This window comes from Phyllostomus discolor, chromosome 5 (genome assembly GCF_004126475.2).
Source record: "Phyllostomus discolor isolate MPI-MPIP mPhyDis1 chromosome 5, mPhyDis1.pri.v3, whole genome shotgun sequence".
Taxonomy (NCBI): domain Eukaryota; kingdom Metazoa; phylum Chordata; class Mammalia; order Chiroptera; family Phyllostomidae; genus Phyllostomus; species Phyllostomus discolor.
In genome coordinates, this window is record NC_040907.2 from 151,865,042 (window position 1) to 151,888,448 (window position 23,407).

At 37.9% G+C, this 23,407-nt stretch overlaps 1 protein-coding gene across 2 annotated transcripts in view; it reads right to left on the bottom strand.

Annotated features, from left to right (window-relative positions):
* Positions 1-23,407, bottom strand: part of HPSE2 (heparanase 2 (inactive)) — a 619,058-nt gene that overhangs the window by 528,600 nt on the left and 67,051 nt on the right. For both annotated transcript variants that reach the window (XM_028513737.2, XM_028513738.2), the window contains exon 3: positions 23,136-23,297. In XM_028513737.2, the coding sequence (XP_028369538.1) occupies positions 23,136-23,297 (162 nt within the window). The remainder of the gene's footprint in view (positions 1-23,135; positions 23,298-23,407) is intronic.

Sequence of the window (23,407 nt, forward strand, 5' to 3'; positions counted from 1 at the left end):
CATGTTTTCAATTCCAGAGAACTAAGGACAATGACAATAATTTCAAGCTTTTTCTCCTTCTAAGGAAAATGCTGGAGGAAATTAAGATGTAAAGTGGCCTTATTTTTTTTAATCCTCACTAAGGATATATGTATTATTTTAGAGAGAGAGAGAAATGTCAATGTGAGAGAGAAACATGGATCCGCTGTCTCCCATACATGCCCCAACCAACCAGGAATCAAAACCACAACCTTTTGGTATACATGGCAAAGTTCCAACCAACTGAGCCACCTCACCAGGGCCATGTTTTTTTCTTTGCAAATGTGTACTGGCTCCTTTCCCTAACAAACCACTTGATGTATATTAGTTCCCAGGTAGGTCAAAGGTCCTCACAGAAGAAAGATCCAAATGTTCTCAGGGAATAGGTTTTCCCTTATTCTCAGGGGGTTATTTTTTAAAGTTAGACATTTTTGCAAACAAGCCAACACTGAGCTTCCCTGGGGAACCACTTTTGATAAGCAGGTTGGCTCCACTGGTTAGACACTGATTTGAATGAGGCCAATGATTTTAATTTTATCCCTCAATGAACAAAATTCTAAAAAAAGCAGAAACCAAACCAAAAACAAAAACAAAACAACCTGGTAAGACTAGGGATAGCACTTCTTATAAATGCATGCCTCTGGTTCTCAGCAAACACAGTGATTGAATCTGAAGAAATTTAACAGAGTAGAATCTGCAAAAACAAGCCAATCAACTAACAGGCCAGTCAATACTGCCTAACACACAGAAGGTACATATAAAAGTAACAAATTCAGCAGTGAGAAAGATCAGCTTTGATTATTTTGTAGATATGTCTCTCCTGGCCTATATCCTTCACATTTCCCACTCAAAGTATACTGTGACTGCTAACTTTCCTCTCTGCCTCTAGCACCTCTCCTTTCTATCTCCTCCATTGCCCTTCATTAGGCTGCAGGTTTAAGACAAAGTGAGGGAGCAGAGCAAGACAGATGTAGGAATCTGTGAGAGCATCCATAGTGAGATGCTAAGTGCCTCAGCACTGGTCAGCCACAAAAAAGAAAATCCAAGAGGACTTCTCTCTTGCTAGTTGCAGCCATGACTGCTCAATATTGAATCATGGAAGAGGAAGGGAATTTGGAGTTTATTTAGACCAACTCCTCATTTTCAAAATAAGTAATGTGAGGTCCAGAGAGGTAATTTGTCCCAGTCTGTGTACTGGGGCTAAAAGAGAGGCCCAAGATTATTTCCCAGCACCACAGTTGACCAGGCTGGGACTAGCTGCATGCCTGTGCTAATAACATACATCAACTATAAATAAGGGAAAACTACAAGAGCTGAAGCCTTCATGTGTCTCTTTCTCGCCCAAAAATATCATATCACCCTTTTTCATCTCATATCCTTTCTATGATAACCATCACATTGGTTCATAAACATGTTTATTCAATATTGAAACATTCCTGAATTGAGTAGAGAATCATATTTATTAAAAGTATTGAAAGTGAAAAAAATAAACATTACATGTGAATAAAAGAGGCTTAAGATAATATCTGTGAAACTATTTTTATAAGAGAAATGAATAGAATTTTATCCTCATATGAACTAAAATTTGACAAAAACACTAAGAAATGGCAAAGTGTTTTCAAAGCAAAATCCAAATTCCTCAGCTTGACATTCTAGGGCCAAAAGTTGGTCCTAACTATTTTATCTCCACTATTGCTACTCAATGTACCCTATGTTCTAACCACACCAGACACCGCACAGCTTCCCAATATCCATATCAAGTACTTGTCTCATTCTTTTCCCAGGCTTAACCCTCCACCTGGAATACAGTTCTCATTGTCCTACCTATACTTCTGTCACCAGTCAAACCACACTCATTTACAAAGTACATCACAGATAATCAATCCACTTGGGCCCTTTCCAAAACAGCAGGCAAATGTGAACGTCTTCTCTCCCACTTTGTTATCTCCCAGAGTTTGTTTATATGTACATTATATAACTTTCCACACTTTGCCTTCTGTGCATAGTATAGTATGTCTACTCCCATCAAGAGTACCTGGATAGCCAAGACTGAGCATTCAGCTTAGAGTACCAGCCCTGAGACTAGCCTAAAGGAGTCACACAGTAAACATTTCTTTAACTGAATGGAAGTTAGGGAAAAAGGAAATATTATTATTATAATCAGCATTTAACAACCTAAACATGGTAATACACAAGAGTACTTGCATCTGAAGAGTTTAAATGATGACCTCTATATGTATTTAAATTGGATTTCTTATAGAAAATAAATTTTTCTAATCTCATCTTTCAATCAAAGGGCAAATGAGTTTTTGTGACTGTGTCACAAAATGATGTCTCCCTTGTATTACTACTATGCATAAAAAGAACCAATTTCTCTCCTTCTGAGGACTGACAAGCACTCAACTTCCATCCAACCCTAAAACCAGAAGATCATGCAGTGGACTGTTTTCCCATTTGTTGAGTTCAAAAGATTCCTAACAATTCTCAAACTCTAGACATCATCATTGTGGAAAATGTATCCACCAGTGAATGAAATGTAGCTGGTCTGGAAACTGTTTGGTTTTCTCTGCATTATTTCATGTCTAAAATTATAGAATAAGAGTGATTTTGGAATGTTTGGGTTTAGAATTTTAATTCCACTGCATTTAAAAGTATACAACAGGCAAAGGATTGAAACTTCACTACAGCCACCTCCTACAGGTTTGAAAATTATACTCTTGAAAACACATTTGCAGATCACAAATGTTTGTAAATTTAAAGAGTAATGGGCAGAACCCATATTTTGCATCCCTGGGACATCTTAATCCATCAGTGTTGACATTACCACAGAAAAACTTCCCTTTCATGGTTAGTAGCTTATGATACTTTCTGGCATCCCACACAGGGAATTATTTAATTTAATTTCTAAGGGCCAGATCATGCCCTTGGATATGTGTAAGCAATAGGTATTGACGTCAATGACAATTCTGGGTGTATATCTGAGGGCAGGCTATGGTCCTCTGCATATTCTTAATGTGATTGCTGAAACTCTCTTTGTTAATACTGGTTTAATTTGTCTCCCTTTCTCTTAAATGTGCACACAATACCAGAAGTGATATATGAAGGCGTTGATCAAATGAAGAGCTTTATAGCTGGTTGGGATGCTGTGTGGCTTTTTGGCCTAAAGAAAGAACTAGCTTTTAAGTCCCTTATGTTCCCTAATCTACTATTGCCCTGATGACCAGCCCAAAGCAAGATTTGTTTTGCCACGTGAGTTACCCTGCCCTGGTGAACACCTAAGGCCCCACCCCTCACTACATATAACAGGTGCATGAGGACAAAAAAAATGGCAGAAATGAAAGAAGATATCAAAGCTCCAGAAAAAATACAACTAAGTGACAAAGAGATAGCCAACTTATCAGATGCACAGTTCAAAACACTGGTAATCAGGATGCTCACAGAATTGGTTGAATGTGGTCCCAAATTAGATGAAAAAATGAAGGCTACTCTAAGTGAAATAAAGGAAAATGTACAGGGAACCAAGAGTGATGGGAAGGAAACTGGGACTCAAACCAATGGAGTAGACCAGAAGGAAGAAAGAAACAACCAATCAGAAAAGAAGGAAGAAATAAGACTTCAAAAGAATGGGGAGAGGCTTAGGAACCTCCAGGACATCTTTAAACATTCCAACATCTGAACTGTAGGGGTACCAGAAAGAGAAGAGGAAAAGCAACAAGTGGGAAAGTTATTTGAACAAATAATGGAGAACTTTCCCATTCTGGCAAAGGAATAGACTTCCAGGAAGTCCAGGAAGCTCAGAGAGTCCCAAAGAAGTTGGACCCAAGGAGGAACACACCAAGGCACATCATAATTACATAACCCAAGATTAAAATTAAGGACAGAATCCTAGAAGCAGCAAGAGAAAAGGAGACAGTTACCTACAAAGGAGTGCCCATAAGACTGTCAGCTGATTTCTCAAAAGAGACCTTAACAGGCAAGAAGGGGCTGGAAGGAAGTATTCCAAGTCATGAAAGGCAAGGACCTACATCCAAGATTGCTCTATACAGCAAAGCTTTCATTTAGAATGGAAGGGCAGATAGAGTGCTTCCCAGATAAGGTCAAGTTAAAGGAGTTCATCATCACCAAGCCCTTATTATATGAAATGTTAAAGGAATTTACCTAAGAAAAATAAGATAAAAAATATGAACAGCAAAATGACAGCAAACTAACAATTATTAACAACCACACCTAAAACAAAAACAAAAGCAAACTATGCAAACAACTAGAACAGGAAGAGAATCACAGAAATGGAGATCACATGGAGGGTTATCAACAGGGGAGTGGGGGCAGGAGAAAGGGGAAAGGTACAGAGGATAAGTAGCTTAAATGGTAGGTAGAAAATACACAGGAGAGGTTAAAAATAGTACAGGAAATGAGAAGCCAAAGAACTTATAAGTATGACCCATGGACATGAGCTAAAGGGAGGGAATGTGGGCAGGAGGGAGTGTGCAGGGGGGAGGGCAGTGAAGGGAGGGAAATAGGACTACTGTAATAGCATAATCAATAAAATATATTTTAAAAAAAGAAATAAAAATGAAAAGAAGCAAAAATCAACCAATCAGAATCAAAAAGAATTTAAAAAACAAGGATAGTGTGAGCAGTCTCTGGGACAACTTCAAGCATTCTAAAGTTTGCATCATGGGATAAAAGGAGGAGAAGAAAAAGAGCAAGAAATTGGAAATCTATCTGAAAAAATAATGAAAGAAAACATCCTTAATTTTGTGAAGGAAATAGACATGCAAGTCCAGGAAGCACACAGAGTCCTAAATAAAATGGACACAAACAGGTCCACACCAAGACACATCATAATTAAAATGCCAAGGATTCAAGATAGGGAATCTTAATAGCAGCAAGAGAAAAGCAGTTAGTTTTCTGCAAGGGAGCTCCCATAAGACTGTAAGCTGATTTTTCAAAAGAAACTTTGCCAGCTGGACGGGATTGGCAAGAAGTATTCAAAGTCATGAAAAGCAGGGACCTACAGCCAAAATTGCTCTACCCAGCAAAGATAATCATTTAGAATGGAAAGGCAGATAAAGAGCTTCCCAGACAAGAAAAAACTAAAGGAGCTCATCATCACCAAACCATTAATATATGAAATGTTAAAGAGACTTATTTAAGAAAAAGGTGATCAAAACTATGAACAATAAAATGGCAATAAATACATGTCTATCAACAATTGAATCTAAAAAAAAAAAACAAATTAAGCAAACAAGAAGAACAAAGACAGAATTACGGATACAGATGGCATTTTGATAGTTGCCAGGTTGGGGGGAAGTGGGTGGTGGGAGAATGGGTGAATAGGTGAGGGGATTTAAAAGTACAAATTGGTACAAAATAGCCATGGAGACATAAAGTACAGTATACAAAATGGAGTAGCGAAAGAACTTACATGCATGTCTCATGGACATGAACAAATGTATGGGGATTGTCAGAGGTATTGGGGGATGCTGGGAGTGGGCAGCAAAGGGGAAACAATTGGTACAACTGTATTAGCATAATCAAAAATATGTAATTTTAATGTCTTGGGGCTTAGAGGCTTTAATACCCATTTCTAATCTTTTGGTTATAGTATAGATGTACAAAAACACCTTACTTATTTCCCCACCATTTTCAGTAAACAAGAGTAGATGGTAAATATGATTGACTTCTTACAACTTTTGTGAGTATGCCCTAATAGATTAAATGGAACTTCTTATTAAAGTAAAATTATTTCTGTCAAATATATATATATATAGAATCTTTTAAAACTCTATATTTTCTTCTATTGATGGTAATAAGCCATCAGAGATGATATTTACAGACCAACATTTTTATCAGTGACAAAAGTATTACTTTTAAACTATAAGTTCTTAGCATTTGCTTATAATAGCATACTACAAAGTTAGAAAATGAAATAGAAGTTCTAAAATATACCAACCTTTTTTTGTATGTACTCAAAGAGACAGAGCTACAACTAAATTCATTCAACTCCTACTATGTAGTACATTCACTGCCTCATTTATTTGTCCAGAGCCACTGAGCTGGTATAAAGCAAAAACTGAACCCAGGTTTCCTGACTCTAAGTCCACCATTATTTCTAGAATACTCACAGCTTCATCAATCTATAAATAACAGAGTTCTTTAAGGTCATAGCCATGACTTGCTGTGATTTTGGGCCAATCCCTTGAAAAGTGGAGTTGCTCTGATTTAAAAAGAAGGAAAAGGAGGAGAGGGGGAAGAGAGGAGGAGCAGGGCACAAAGTCTCCAACACTTTGTTCCATTTGGTATTCAGTGTTTCACTTCCTATTGTGATATTTCTTGATAGTTCTTCCAGCATATTCTTCTGCCCCAGCTGCCCTCAATTTACCTTTCTATGGGGGCATAAATGTCATTACTATGTCCCTTAATTTAAATATTCTTGATGCTGCAGTTCTGCTATATCTTTTTTTTCTGACCATTTTACCATATTCTCATTTAATTAAGGACATGTTACTTTGCTCATTAACTTAAAACAAAACTCACTATGAGTTTTTAATTCTCTATGAGCTTTTCTTTCCAAAGTTCTTTAACTCAAAAATTACTCTTATCTTTGTTACATGCATGAGCTCAAATGCTAAGAATCTTGAGGTTTCAAAAAAATCCTTTTAGATGCTGTTTTCAAAAGTATAATCTTCAGATCATTACAGTCTCAAGACATGCAAAGGAAGTGGTAAGAAAGAGGAAAGAGAAAGGGTTATTGGTCAAATAAGGTAAGGAAAAAACATATTCTATATCCCCTTCACTGAAATTCATAAGTATATCAAAATATTAAAGGCCCTGCTGTTTTTCAGTGGAAAAAATGGTTTTAACTCAATGTTCCCCAAACCTGCTTAACCATGCAACCTTCCCCTCTCCCCATTCAATGCCTAGTAACATCCCATTGAATTTAATTCATGGTAAAACAAAAGATCCAATAAATATATAATGACTACTAAATAATAAGTGATCAATAAATATATCTATTATTATTTTTATCATTATCATCACTCATCTAACTCATTACTCTAAAGATGGCAAGCTTTGGTTCTAATGTGCTCAGTTCAAAGCACCTCCATTGAGCCTCAGAAATAATGTCAGTTTACTACTGCCAATGGAAAATTCTTACAGGGAAACTATCTAGCACATCTCTCAAAGGTTGACTAACCAAACTTTTGTATTTGGGGACAATCCATACTGTAGGACATAAATTATTTTACAGAAATTATGTTTTCCTAAATTATAGAAGCTGAAATAAAACATTTTGCCCTGGCTGGTATAGCTCAGTGGATTGAGCATGGGCCTGCAAACCAAAGAGTCACTGATTTGATTCCCAGTCAGGGCATATGCCTGGGTTGTGGGCCAGGACCCCAGTACAGGGTGGGGAAGAGGCAACCACACATTGATGTTTCTCTCCCTCTCTTTCTCCTTCCCCTCCCCTCTCCAGAAATAAATAAATAAATAAAATCTTTTTAAAAACAAGCAAACAAAATCATTTTTCTTTCCCATAAACATAACCATTTCCTTGTCTTGATTAAAAAACTTTTACATCTGACTTTCAGGCAAGATGGAGGTGTAGGCAGACATGCTCCACCTCTTCACACAACTTTAAAAGGGATAACAACCAATCTAAAAACAAAATGTAACCAGAACTTCCAGAAAATCAAACTATGGATATCTAACAATCAAGGAGTTAAAGAAGAAGTATTCATCCAGATGAGTAAGAGGGGCAGAGACAACTAGCTGGGGTAGAGAGGCTATGGTGTGGCATAGCAAGGCAGCAGCAATGGCTGGCAGAACAAGTGGTCCCACATTCACGCGCAGCAGATAAAACCCAGGAGGGACAACTGGGGAGCAAGTGATCTCAGCCCCAGGCCAGACCGTGAAGCCATGGTTCCAGGCCCAGGAAATAAAGCCTCATAACCCCTGGCTACAAAAACCAGTGGGGGTTGGGGTGGCAGAAGAAACTGCTGGTCTCTCAAGAGAGTCAATTTAAAGAGCTCACAGAGTCCTAGAGTGTACACAAACCGACCCACTCAGAGAATCCGCACCAGACCAGCAGCTAGAAGGGCATCAGTTGCTTATGGGAAGTGGGGGATGTGATCGAAAACAGGGTAAGAGCTGAGCAAGCAGCATTGTTCCCTCTTGACCACTCCCCCACAAACAGCACCACAAAGTGGCAAAGCAGGTTGCCATACCCTGGCAAATACCTAAGGCTCTGCACCTTACCACATAACAGGAGCACAAAGACAAAGTAAAAGCAGATTTATCTAATACACAGAAACACAGGGAGTATACCAAATTGAGGAGACAAAGAAATATGGCCCAAATGAAAGAATGGATCAAAACTCCAGAAAAAGAACTAAGTGATGAGGAAATAGCCAACCTATCAGATGCAGAGTTCAAAACACTGGTGATCAGGATGTTCACAGAAATGACTGACAATGGCCACAGAATAAAGGAAGAAGTAAAGGCTCTAAAAAGTGAAATAAAAATATACACAGAACCAACAGTGAAAGGAACGAAGTCTGGATTCAACTCAATGATTTGGAACAAAAAGAAAGAATAAACATTCACCCAGAACAAAAAGAAGAAACACAAATTCAAAAAAAACAAGGACAGGCTAATGAACCACTGGGACAACTTTAAACGTACCAACATCCAAATCATAGGGATGCCAGAAAGAAAAGACGAAGAGCAAGAAATTGAAAACTTATTTGAAAAAATAATGAAAGAAAATTTCCTAATTTGGCAAAGGAAATAGACACACAAGTCTAGGAAGCTCAGAGAGTTCTATATAAGTTGGACCCAGAGGGCCACACCCACACACATCACACTTAAAATACCAAAGGTTGGTCTTGGAGCCACCCATTCATTCCCGCCACTGAAGTTACTCCAGCCAAAATGGGACTGAGACAACCAAAAGCTAACACTCCATGGCTGTTGTCCATGCCTTCAGATGTCCAGGCTCCAGAAGATGCCAGATGGTGGTCATGTGTCCACGTGGGACTGACTTCTCCTACTCAGGCCTTGGAGCTCCACTCATGACACCAACCCAAGTGCTGGGCTTACCCCTCATTCCACTCTTCAGCCCTCCAATTCCACCCCCAGCCTGAGAGCCAAACCCTCAAACCCAGAGAAGATGAACTGAACTTTGGGCACTTTCTGAAAGAGCATTTCTGTCCCTACTGGCTGGCAGTGATGGTGAAAACATAGGAAACTGCCCCCTTTCCCAGAGGCTCTTCATGACTTTTTGGGATAAAGGAGTTGTATTTAGTGTCACAACTATTAACCTAAAAAGTGAAGACTGCTGCAAGACGGTGGAGGAGTGAATGGAAGTCACACTAACCTCCTCCCAGAACCAATCTGCAATTACAACTAAATTTTGGAGAAATCACCTAGAACAAACAACTGAACAACAGTGAAAGAGAAGGCTTATAACCTCAGACAGACAGAGGAATCAGCTTCAGCACAACCTGACTCTTCTGGCAGCACCTGTACAACAACATACAAAATGTGGTGGGTTAAGTGACCCTAAGTCACCCAGCTGGAGGGAAGGACCCAGCAAGGACAACCCAACAACAATCAAAACCCAATACATCCACAGAGCCAACATAAAAGACATAAAGGGCATCCCCAGAGCATCAACTTCAGGAGATCTGGGAAACTACACCACTGAATCTCACAGGTCTCCTACCATAGAAGTTCACAACACAAACTCAAGTAATCTAAACAGATCAATTTAAGAGGCAGAAACAAACAAGAAGAAACTCTTTAAAAATGGGAAGAGAGTATGGAACTTCCTCAGAAAACTAAAAATGGATCTGCCTTTTGACCTGGCAATTCCACTGCTGGGACTATATCCTAAGAACACTAAAACACCAATTCAAAAGAACCTATGCATCCCAATGTTCATAGCAACACAATTTACAATAGCTAGATGCTGGGAGCAACCAAGATGCCCATCAGTAAATGAATGGATCAAAAAACTATGGTACATTTACACAATGGAATTCTATGCAGCAGAAAGAAAGAAGGAGCTCCTACCCTATGCAACAGCATGGATGGAGCTGGAAAACATTATGCTCAGTGAAACAAGCCAGGCAGTGAAAGACAAACACCATATGATCTCACCTTTAACAGGAACCTAAATAACAAAACAAAGAAACAAACAAAATGTAACCAAAGACACTGAAATAGAGGACAGGCTGACAGTGACCACAGGGGAGAGTAGAGGGAATTTAAGGGGACAGTGGGAAAGGTTCACAGGAACAAACTTAAAGGACACATGGTCATAAACTTAGGGGAGGGTGGTAGTGGGAGGGAAGTGGGGAGGGGTAGGAGGGGGGAATGGACTGGGAGTAAAAAGGGGAAAACTGTATTTGAACAATGATTAAAAAAATAAATAAATAAATAAATAAATAAAAATAAAAATGGGAAGACAAAGAAACAACCCCCAATCTAAAGGAAAAGAAGAATCCTCAGAAAGAGTACTAAATGAAATAGAGACATGTTAGCTATCAGATACTGAGTTGAAAACAATGGTTATACGTTAGCACAATGAGCTCAGTTAGAACTACCAAAAACTGCAAGGAAGCTATGAGAAACTTACTGCAAACTATATCAGCATGAAAAAAGACATAGAAACTATCAACAAAAGCCAACAGGAAATGAAGAATACAATTTCTGAATTGAAGAACACAGTAGAAGGAGTCAAAAGCAGGCTAGATGAATCAGAGGATCAAATCAGGAAGCTGCAGGATGAGATAGAAAAAAACTCCCAGAAAGAGCAAGAAAAAAAATATTCAAAAAGAATGAAGAGTGTTTAAGGGGAATCTCAGGACAACATGAAATGTAATAATCTCCATATAGTAGGGATACTAGAAGGAGAAGAAGAGAAGCAAGGGATAGAAAACCTGTTTGAAAAAGTAATGATGGAAAACTTTCCTAATTTGATGAGAGAGTCACACAAATCCAGGAAGCACAGAAGATCCCAATCAAGAGGAACTCCAATAGCCCCACTTCAAGACACATTCTAACTAAAAGACAAAGAGAATCTTAAAGGCAACAAGAGAAACAGAAAAACATACAAGGAAACCCTGATAAGACTAGCAGCTGACTTCTCAAGGGAAACACTACAAGCCAAAGGGAATAAATGGCAAGATATATTTCAAGTAATGAAAAGCAAAGGCTTGCAACCAAGACTACTCTATCCAGCAAGGCTCATTAAAATAGAAGGCAAAATACAGAGTTTCTTAGACAAAAGAAGACTGAAAGAATACACCTCCACCAAACCAGCCCTGCAAGATATGATAAAATGACTGCTTTATGAAAAGGAGAAAAAGAGTGAGAGAGAGAGAGACAGGTGGGTAAAATGGCAATGAATAAGTACCTATGAATAACAATCTTAAGTGTAAATGGATTAAATGCTCCACTCAAAAGATATAGGGTAGCTAAATGGATAGGAAAACATTACTGGCACATGGCTGCCTACAAGAGATCCAGCTCAGAGCAAAAGACCTACACAGACTGAAAGTGAAGGGCTGGGAAAAAATATTCCACGCAAATGGACAGGAAAAAAAAAAGCTAGGGTAGCAATACTTAACAGACAAAATAGACTTCAAAACAAAAGCCATAAAAAGAGGCCCAGAAGGACACTTCATAATACTCAAGGGAAGAATCCATCAAGAAGACATAAACATTGTAAATACATATGTACCCAACATAGGAGCACCCAAATATATAAGTAAATTCTTGCAGAACTTCAAGAAAGATATTGACAGCAACACAATTATAGTACGGGATTTTAATACTCCATTGTCAAAAGTGGATAGATCTTCCAAACAAAATATCAACAAAGATATTGTGGTATTAAACAATGCCCTAGATCAAATTGACTTAACTTGATATACATATAACTTTCCACCCCAAAGAAGCAAAATACACATTCTTTTCAAATGCACATGGGACAGTTTCTAAGGTAGACCACATGATATGACACAAAATAAGCCTCAACAAATTCAATAAAACTGAAATCATGTCAAGCATTTTCTCAGACCACAAGAGCTTGAAACTAGAAATCAACTTCAAGTAGAAATCTCAAAAACATCCAAATTCATGGAGATTGAATAACATACTACTAAACAATGAATGGGTAAATAATGAGATCAAGAAAGGAATCAAAAAGTTCCTGAAAGCAAATGAAAAGAAACACACAACAGGTTTGGACTGTGGGACCGGTGGGACATAGCAAAGGCAGTCCTGAGAGGGAAGTTCATAGTGCTACAGGCCTACTTAAAAAAGATAGAAACATTTCAAATGAACAACCTAACACTACATCTACAAGAACTGGAGGAACAACAGAGAGAGTAGAAGGAAGGAAATAATCAAGATCAGAGAAGAATGAAATGACAGAGACTAAAAGAACAATTCAAAGGATCAATAAATCCAGAAGATGATTCTTTGAAAAGTTAAAAAAAACTGACAAGCCTTTCAAAAGACTCATCAAGAAAAAGAACCCAAATAAACACAATCAGAAATGAAAGAGGAAGCCCTGGCTGGGGTAGCTCAGTGGATTGAGCGCAGGCTGCGAACCAAAGTGTCGCAGGTTCAATTCCCAGTCAAGGTACATGCTTGGGTCGCAGGCCATGACCCCCAGCAACTGCACATTGATATTTCTCTCTCTCCCTCTCTCTCTCTCTCTCTCTCTCTTTCTCCCTCCCCTCTCTAAAAATAAATAAATAAAATCTTAAAAAAGAAATGAAAGAGGAGCTGACAACTGGTACCACAGAAAAACAAAGGATTGTAAGAAATTACTAGGAACTATATGCCAAGAAATTTGAAAGCTGGGTGAAATGGACAAATTTCTAGAAAAATATAATCTTCCAAAACTGAATGAAGAAGAAACAGAAAGCCTGAACAGACCAATAAAAGCTGACAAATTTGAAGCAGTAATCAAAAAACTCCCAGGATACAAAAGCCCTGGAGCAAACAGTTTCACAGGAGAATTTTACAAAACATTTAAGGAAGAGCTAATTCCTATCCTTCTCAGACTATTCTAAGAAATCCAAGTACAGCAAAGACTCCCAAGCTCTTTTTATGAGGCCAGCACCATCCTAACCCCAAAACCATAAAGACACAGAAAGAAGGAAAATTACAGGCCAATATCGCTAATGAACATAGATTATAAAATCCTCAAAAAAACAAAAAAACACTGGCAAACCACACCCAGCAATACATTTAGAAAGATGATACACCATGATCAAGTGTGATTCATCCCAGGGATGCAAGGGTGGTTCAATATTCACAAATAAATAAATGTAATACACCACACAAACAAAAGGAAAGACAAAAATCACATGGTCATATCAACAGATGCATAAAGTACAGCACCCATTTATGATAAAGACACTCAGCAAAGTGAGAGTAGAGGGTACATACCTCAACATAATAAAGGCCATATATGAGAAACCTACAGCCAACATCATACTCAATGGGCAAAAACTTAAGAGCTTTCCCACTAAGATCAGGAACAAGACAAGGATGTCCACTTTTACCACTTCTGTTCCACATAGTATTGGAAGTGTTAGCTACAGTGATCAGACAAGAAAAAAAATAAAGACATTTAAATTGGAAAGCAGGAAGTAAAACTGCCATTCTTTGTACAAGACATGATAGTGTACGTCACTCCACCAAAAAACTAATTGACTTAATAATTAAATTTGGCAAAGCAACAGGATACAAAGTCAATATTCAGAAATTAAAGGCATTTTTGTGCACCAACAATGAAGTATCAGAAACAGAAATAAGGGAGAAAAATCCCATTTGATATAGCAACAAGAAAAATACAGTATCTAGGAATAAATCTAACCAAGTGATGCAGACACTGGCGTGCAGTGTCTGCATGCCAGTGTCTGCAAGACTCATAGCGGCCTAGGTACACTGCAGGCCTGATTCCCCACAAGAGAACCTATCCATGGGCGTGGGTCCCGTGCATCTCCGAGTGGGAGCTGGGCCCAAGCCAGGCAGAATGGCCTTCCACATCTCCCCCCTTTGTTTTTTGTTAGGACGGCTACAGATCCCACAAAGCTTGCTGCTTGCTGGTCTCCCGCATGACGCTGGGAAAATAATTCGAGAATGTGTTAAAGTACACAGAAGATTATTACAATCAGTAAACAACCAGTGGTTCCATTGACCCACATTCTCAGATTAAGCCCATCGATCATTGTCTGGCAGTAATGATCAAATAGATAACATTCAAAGAAGTCTGAGGGCCTATTCTGAGTCAGATTAGATAGCAAAAGGACCATGAAACTGGGAAAACAAACTCATTTCAGGCTTGGACCCTTATCATTTAAATTGAGGGTACTAGCAAAGTAGGTTTCATAGGATTTTATGCTTTCTTTCTTAGGCCTGATTGCCCAAGGAAACCTGCCTTTTCCCGCACAGGGCTGCACTCACCACCTGCATTGTTTCAGGCTTAGGTAGAGCAGGAAAAGTAAGGCAGCCAAGAGATTAGGAGACTTCTTGCAGACAGAATGAGGACTCAGGCTATGTCGAAGCCCAGGGGCAGGGGTCCATCACTCCTTTTTTCAATTGCCCCCCAAGCCCCAAGCCCTTCCCTGAGGGCCTTCCCACATGATTGTGCCTGTCTTAGATCCATCCTCCCTTGAGGAATCTTAATCATCATTGGCTAACCAACCAAGCATGGGGGACCAGGCAGGATGAAGTAAAATGGGCAGAGGCAGTGCTCCTGCCAGGGAGATAAACTTTGTCTCCTCAGTGGCTTATGGTCCCAAGGTCTCTCACTCACACTTAGTCATGGGGGATAATAGCTCCTGAAACCGGGCAGGGCGGTTCCAAATAACCAAGGAGGTAAAAGACTTGTATTCACAAAACTACACAACACTGAAGAAAGAAATCAAGGAAGACACAAACAAATGGAAACATGTACCATGCTCATGGATTGCAAGAATTAACATCATCAAAATGTCCATACTACCCAAAGCAATTTATAGATTCAATGCAATCCCTATTAAAGTGCCAATTATATATTTCACAGAGATAGAACAAACACTTCAAAATTTATATGGAACCATAAATGACCCCTAATAGCCCAGCAATTTTGAGGAAGAACAACACAGTAGGAGGGATCATAATACCTGATACCAAACTGTATTACAAGGCCACTGTAATCAAAACAGCCTGGTACTGGCATAAGGACAGACACATAGACCAATGGAACAGAACAGAAAGCCCAGAAATAAACCCAAGTCTCTATGATCAATTACTATTTGACAAAGAGGGCAGAAGCATAAGTGGAGTAAAAATAGCCTCTAAAACAAATGGTGTTGGGAGAGCTGGACAGCTACATGCAGAAAAATGAAAGTTGATCACCAACTTATACCATACACAAAAATAAATTCAAGATGGATAAAAGACTTAAATGTAAGTCATGACACCATAAAAGTTCTAGAGGACAACATAGTCAGGAAAATCTCAGATATTCCACACAGCAACATTTTCACTGATACGTCCCCTAGAGCAAGGGACATAAAGGAAAGAATAAACAAATGGGATCTCATCAAAATAAAAAGCTTCTGCACAGATAAAGAAAACAGCAGTAAAATGAAAAGAGAACCAAACACATGGGAAAACATATTTGTCAATGATACCTTGGGCAAGGGTCTGATCTCCAAAATATATAAAGAACTCACATGAGTCCACTCCAAGAAGACAACCCAATTAAAAAATGGGCAAAGGACTTGAATAGACACTTCTCCAAGGAGGACATACAGAGGGCCCAGAGACATATGAAAAGATGCTCAGCATCACTAGCCATCAAAGAGATGAAAACTAAAACCACAATGAGATACCACTTCACACCAGTGAGAATGGCCATCATAAACAAATCAACAAAAAACAAATGTTGGAGAGGTTGTGGAGAAAAGGGAACCCTAGTGTGCACTGTTGGTGGGAATGCAGACTAGTGCAGCCACTGTGGAAAACAGTATGGAATTTCCTCAGAAAACTAAAAATGGAACTGCCTTTTGACCTGGCAATTCCACTACTGGGATTATATCCTAAGAACCCTGAAACACCAGTTCAAAAGAACCTGTGCACCCCAATGTTCATAGCAGTACAATTTACAATAGCGAAGTGCTGGAAGCAACCTAAGTGCCCATCAGTAAATGAATGGGTGAAAAACCGTGGTACATTTACACAATAGAATACTATGCAGTAGAAAGAAAGAAGGAGCTCCTACCCTTTGTGACAGTGTGGATGGAACTGGAGGGCATTATGCTAAGAGAAATAAGCCAGGTGGTAAAAGACTAATACCATATGACCTTACATTTAAGTGGAACCTAATCAACAAAACAAGCAAGCAAGCAAAATATAACCAGAAACATTGAAATTAAGAACAAACTGACAGTAACCAGAAGGGAGATGGGAGGGGATAATGGGGAAAAGATGAAGGGTTTTCAGGAACATAGATATAAAGGACACGTGGACAAAACCAAGGGGAGGGTGGGATCAGCGGAGGGAGATGGGGCTGGCTACATGGGGGGCAGTGGTAGGAGGAAAATGGAGACAACTGCACTTGAACAACAATAAAAAAAATTGTTCCTGCTCTTCAACAGAAACTGTTTGGGGGAAAAAATCACAAAGGAAAAAGTATTTGCAAATTACATACCTGATGGAGGACTTATAGCCCAAAATATATGCAAAACTCTCAAAACCCAATAGTAAGAAAACAAAACTCATATTTTTTAAAATGGGTAAAATGTTTGAAGAGACATCTACCAAAGAAGATATATAGATGACAAATAAGCACATGAGGGGAGATGCTCAATATCATTAGTCTCAAGATAATGAGACTAACTGCCAGTTATCTGGCAGCCAATAACTTGACAAGAGACCTCATAAAGGAATTCTGGAAAGCATCTATGTAACGTCATCCATTTATAATGGCTATGGTTCGGGCTGCCTGGTTATTTCTTGCCCTCCATGAGTTTAAGTCCTAAACGACATCCATGAAAATATATTGTCCCTTAAGAGCTGACATACAACTTTTATTTTCTGTTTTTCATTTGATTATAGTATAGGGATCTGCCACACAAGTTCAACTGATACCTCAAAAGGGGGAGGGGGTGAGGTGAGGGAAGACATATAACCAAATCTAAACCTATGAAAGTTATTTAATAGATGTCAAAATTATTCCTTAAAAAGAGTCTTCAAGTAAATTCATCCATTATGTGCACAACAGGACATTTTCAAAAAATTTATAGAACATAATTATATTAAGAATTATGAGAGCACAAACACACAAAAAAGGGAATCATGAGAGAACAAAGAAATGGAAGACACAATCCCTGTTCTTTCTTAAAGGTTCCTACCCACCTTTCCCTCTCATTTAGCACTCCTTGAGTAGCATGCAGCGATATTAACACTATCAGACTCAAAAAGCTACAGGACAAGCATATAATCAGATGTTGGTAAGTCAGAGTGATAAGTGCAGTATATGATTCATCACCATTTAAAATAGTTCTATCACTGATGTTCTACTATAATTACTCTTTCACCTTTCTGTAACCTTAGAGTAAACTCTAAGGTTCAAAACCCTCTCTGATAGGTGAAGTTAACATCATTTCCAATACAATGTAAATCATTCACATAAAAATATTAAGACATGACAGACTCATTCATAGACAGCAGGATGACAGCTATGGCATGGGGGATTAGGAGGTAGAGGGATAGAACAAAAAGGAAAAAGGACTCACAGAGAAAACAGTGTGATGATTGCAGGGGGGCAGGGCATATAAGGGGGTTAAATGGTAATAAAAAAATACAATAAAATTGTTTTAAAAGACATGGTTAGTACCATGCAAAAATATAATCTACTTTTTAAAAAATATAATGAAGAATACTTCAATAAGATATATGAATTAAATAATTATTATTAGTTTCCATTAACTGGGCTGTCACTAGTACTGTAGACTTGTTTCCTTTAATAAATGGTCAGAAGACCCTCAAAGGTAGATAATATCATCTACCCTCATCTGAGGGATGTCTGTTTAAGAGAGGTAATGAGCTGAAATGCAGAATATGAAGCCATGTCTCTCACCTCAACACTAGTAGTCACATCATATAAAGATGCAGCCTCTAAGAATGAGGGCTGGTTTGTGATATGGAGAACAATAGCCAGTATCTTTAACATGCTTTTAACCATCTGACATTTCAATCACTTTATTAATTTCTTACTACACTGACATTTACTTTATTAATTTTTTCCTATACTGAGATTTTAGTTGTCCAATTTTAAAATAAAGAGGAAAATGGCAATGAGTAAGTACCTATCAATAATAACCTTAAATGTAAATGGATTAAATGCTGCAATCAAAAGACATAGTATAGCTGAGTGGATAAGAAAACATGACCCATATATATGCTGTGTACAAGAGAACTACCTCAGAACAAAAGATTTACACAGGCTGAAAATAAAGGGATGGGAAAAAATACTCCATGCAAATGGAGACAAAAAAAAAACCTAGGGTAGCAATACTTGTATCTGACAGTATAGACTTGAAAACAAAGGACATAACAAGAGACAAAGAAGGTCACTACATAATACTAAAGGATCAATCCAACAAGAGGACATTACCCTTGTGAACATATGTGCGTCCCATATAGGAGCATCCAAATATATAAAGAAAAATATTGGAGGACTTTAAGGAGGAGATCAAAAGCAATACAGTCATTGTAGGGAATTTTAACACCCCCATTTCACCAGTGGATAGATCTTCCAGACACAAAATCACTAAGGAAAACAGCTGACACAATAGACTGAATGGATTTAATTGATATTTACAAAACATTTCATCCCAAAGCAACATAATACATATTCTTCTCCAGTACACATGGATCATTCTCAAAGATAGACCACACAGTAGGACACAAAATAAGTCTTAAGAAATTCAAGAAAACTGAAATCATATCAAGCATTTTCTCAGATCACAATGGCTTAAAACTAGAAATCAACCTCAATAAAAAATGCTAAAACAATCAAATACATGGAGGCTAAAGAACATGTTACTAAATAATAAATGGGTTTAACAATGAGATCAAGGAAGAAACCAAAAAGTACCTGAAAACAAATGAAAATGAACATACAACAACTCAAACCTATGGGACACAGCAAAATCAGTCCTGAGAGGGGAATTCATAGCATTACGTGCCTACCTAAAGAAGATAGAAAAATCTCATATAAACAATCCAACTCTACTTCTAAAAGAACTAGAAAACAACAACAAAGCCCAGAATTAGTAGAAGGAAACAATCAAGATCAGAGCAGAAATAAATGACATAGAGACTAAAAAAAAAACAGTTCTCAAGATCAATAAATCCAGGAGCTGGTTCTTTGAAAAGATAAACAAAACTGATGAACCCTTAACCAGACTCATCAAGAAAAAAAAACGAGGAAGGACCCAAATAAATAAAATCAGAGATGAAGGAGGGGAAGTAATAACTGGTACCACAGAAATAGGAAAGATTGTAAGAAAATACTATGAACAACTATATACCAAGAAATAGGACAACCTGAGCTAAATGGATAAATTTCGAGAAACATACATTCTTCCAAAACTAAATCAGGAGTAAGCAGAAAACATGAACATAGACTGATAACAACTAAAGAAATTGAAGCAGTAATGAAAAAACTCCTGAGGACATACAGATGGTCCATAGATTTATGAAAAAAAATGCTCAACATCATTAGCCATCAGAGAGATGCAAATTAAAACCACAATGATGGTGATGGGGGAGGGGTGGGGAGAAAATACAGGCAACTGTAATTGAACAACAATAAAATAATTTAAATTAAAAATAAATAAATACATAACATCTTTTTTAAAAGGCAAAAAATAAATAAAAACTGAAACCACAATGAGATAACACCTCACACCTGACAAAATCATTATCATTAATAAATCAACACACAAGTGCTATTGAGGATGCAGAGAAAAGGGAACCCTAGCTGTGCACTGTTGGTGAAAATGCAGCCACTATGGAAAACAGTATGGAATTTCCACAAAAAATTAAAAATGGAATTGCCTTTTGATCCAGCCATTCTACTGCTGGAAATATACCCTAAGAATCCTGAAATACCAATTCAAAAGAATACATGTACTCCTATGTTCATAGCAGCCCTATTTACAATAGCCAAGACTTGGAAACAGCCTAAATGCCCATCAGGAGATGAGTGGATAAAAAAAGCTATGGTACATTTACACAATGGAATACTACATAGCAGTAAAAAAGAACGAATTCTTACCTTGTATAACAGCATGGATGGAACTGGAGACTATTATACTAAGTGAAATAAGCCAGTGGGTGAAAGATAAATACCATATGATCTCACCCATAAGTAGAATTTAATGAACAAAATAAACTAATAAGCAAAACAAAACCAGAGGCATAGAATCATGGAACAGGCTGATAGCTGCAAGAAGGGAGGGGAACGGGGGCACTGGTTGAAAACAGGTGAAGAGATTAGTCAAAGAACATATATGCATGATCCATGGACATGGACAATGATATGGGGATTGACTGTGTGAGTGGGAGGGACGGGCTGGATGGAGGTGAACAAAAGGGGAAAATTCAGACAACTGTAACAGCATAAACAATAAAATACTTAAATTTAAAAAATCAAAAAAAAAATTTAAATAAAGAGTATTCTATTAACTGATCAGGAAGCAATTATGATACATTGCTACCAATATACATGAAATTCTAAAAATAATTGGGAGAGGTATTGAGGGGAGAGCAGAGGTGTGAAAAAGTGGTTTCTTTCTTAGATTTTGGAGGCCCAGCTTCTTCATCCTATTCCCACAAAAATACTTTACTGCAGATACCTCAAATATTATGCCAGAGTTACACAAAATAAGTGGAACATCACCAAGTAGAGCTCCTAGAGTAGGTGTTCTGAACATGTTGGTAAAGAAAGTCACTTCATTTGAGAGATCTCTGCCCCTTCAACCTCACCCTCCTTACCAATATACATTCATCACTGAAAAGGGAAATATTTACAAAAGTTAGTTTAGTTATGTTTAAATATTATGTTTAGCTGTCTGGAGACCATGTTCTCAAAATTTATATAAGAAATCAAGGATTAGACTTCATAACAATTAGAAAACCACACTGTATAAAATCAAAGACTTAGTTAAAGGACATTAAAATAGCTTTGCCATTGGTGCTAAATTGAAATGACTCCATCTCTTCCCAACACCTGGAAACAAAACCTTTTGAACTTTCATGTAAACACACCAGAGTACACCAAATGCTCTGTCTGCTGCAAGGTACCACCTCTGCAAAGGCATTTGGGTGAAAAATGTGGAAAATGCCTGAGGACTCTTTGAAGCAGCTTGGGAGAAGTGAGAGCAGGAAAGAGGCTCTTCACTAGGGTAAGTTTGTTTAGTGGAAAGTAAGCAAGTTGTCAGGGTAAAAGTTGACAATGTTGATTCCAACAGTTTGAACTGTGAATAAACATCCAAAGGGATTATGTTACTGAGAATTAGAAAAGATTCCATCGAACTCAATAGAACACTTGTGTTTTCGAAGATAATATGCCTTTGAGCCACACTCTGGATCCACAGTTTAGGGTTAGAATTACCCTAAGCCCTTTCTATGCCACATTAAAGAAGATAAGGTCTGACCTCTCTAATATGTGCTTAAAATATTAAAATAAGGATGGAATAAAAATATTTCACTTCCAATAACTGATTTGGAAAACATTAAAAATATGTACATTTGTATATTTGAGGTCCAAAAATCTGTTCTACCCAAACATCTAAACTAAACACAGTTTCACTAACCAATTTAGGGAAATATATGCATTGGCTATAAATCACTTTTAAGTTTTCCCTCTTAAATGACCTACCAGAGAGCTAAAAAACAGGGCCTATACTTACGAAATCCATAATCCTCTTTTCTGCTCACCAAAGCCACATTAAATTTAGCTTTCATCTCATGGTGTTGGGTTCTCCACCAGGTACAAGATGAAGAGTTGAAACAGACTTGTGCTTTTTAAAAAGCAAAACAATTTGGTTGCCACTCAGCAATTCCTAGTGAAATGCCAAGAAGCCTGTAAAAAAACAAGTTAAAATTTTCCTAACTTGGACCTAACAAAAATAAGTGTGAGATGTTTATAGCCTGTCAAACAGTCCATCTTTTTATTTCTTAAATATTCATAAACAAGAGAAAATATACACTTTTGATTTGTTAAAGTTTATTTGGATCGATGTAATGCAAGTGTGCCTTGCACGCCCTCAAGAAAATACAGGCAACTTGAACTGCTCGTTAGTTCATCTCAAGTCCTTCATGATTCTCACATTAGAGAGTTTGCTATTAGAATCGTTTTCAAAGCTTGACTAAGGCATGCAACTCACATGTTCTTTACCAGCAAAGTTTGCAGGCAACCCTGCAAAAAGTTGTTTCTCCTTTGAGCTCTCACACATATTCACTTCCCTCCTAGAACCAAGGATATAAGGAAGAATGGCTCCATTTCATAGCCTTTTTTGCCCTTAGAAAGAAAATCCAATTCCCCAGATATTTTCAAACTCCACCACGAACAGAACATTCTCAACTCTGCCTGTGGATCATTATCTCTTTTTCATTTCATCTTTATATTCACTGGGTTCATAGAAAGGACATACACAGAAAGAGGAAAATAGCTGCTTCTTAGACACCAAATTTAGTAATTCTCTCAAAATCTACTGGCACACATCTAAAAAGTCGTATTTTTATAAGGCTTCATTAGGTTTTCATTGGTTCTGTCTTTTAAGAACACACATGCTGAATTGCCCATAACCTCAAGCCAAAATACATCTGCAAACTACAAGAAATGTTTTTTATAGGAAGACAAGAGTCATCACAATTTTTTTTAAAATGGGGGGATATAGTAAGCAAAGACAGACAGATGTGAGCTCATCTGGCTCCCACTTTAGTATCTCCCGAGCATCAAGTTGCTGGCTGATGGAGGCCATCAATCTATGGTGCTCTAAGATTCCAGCTGACGCTAATAGCCTTACCTGTTAATATGAGATTACTGTAAGTATTGGAGAATTGTTCCTTTAGAAGAACCAGATGCATCTGAGCTGCCTTCTCCCGTTGGAGCTCCAGCATAACATCAGGGTGCTGGGCAATCTTGCAGCCCTTCTGTTTATCCAAGGCAACATCACTTCGAACAATGTCTACAATAAGAAAGAAAAAAGGCAGGCAGCACAACTGAAAAGCAAAAAGAACATTTAAAAAAATCAACAAACAAAACCATGCACACATCAAAGTCCTGTTTCATCCCCAA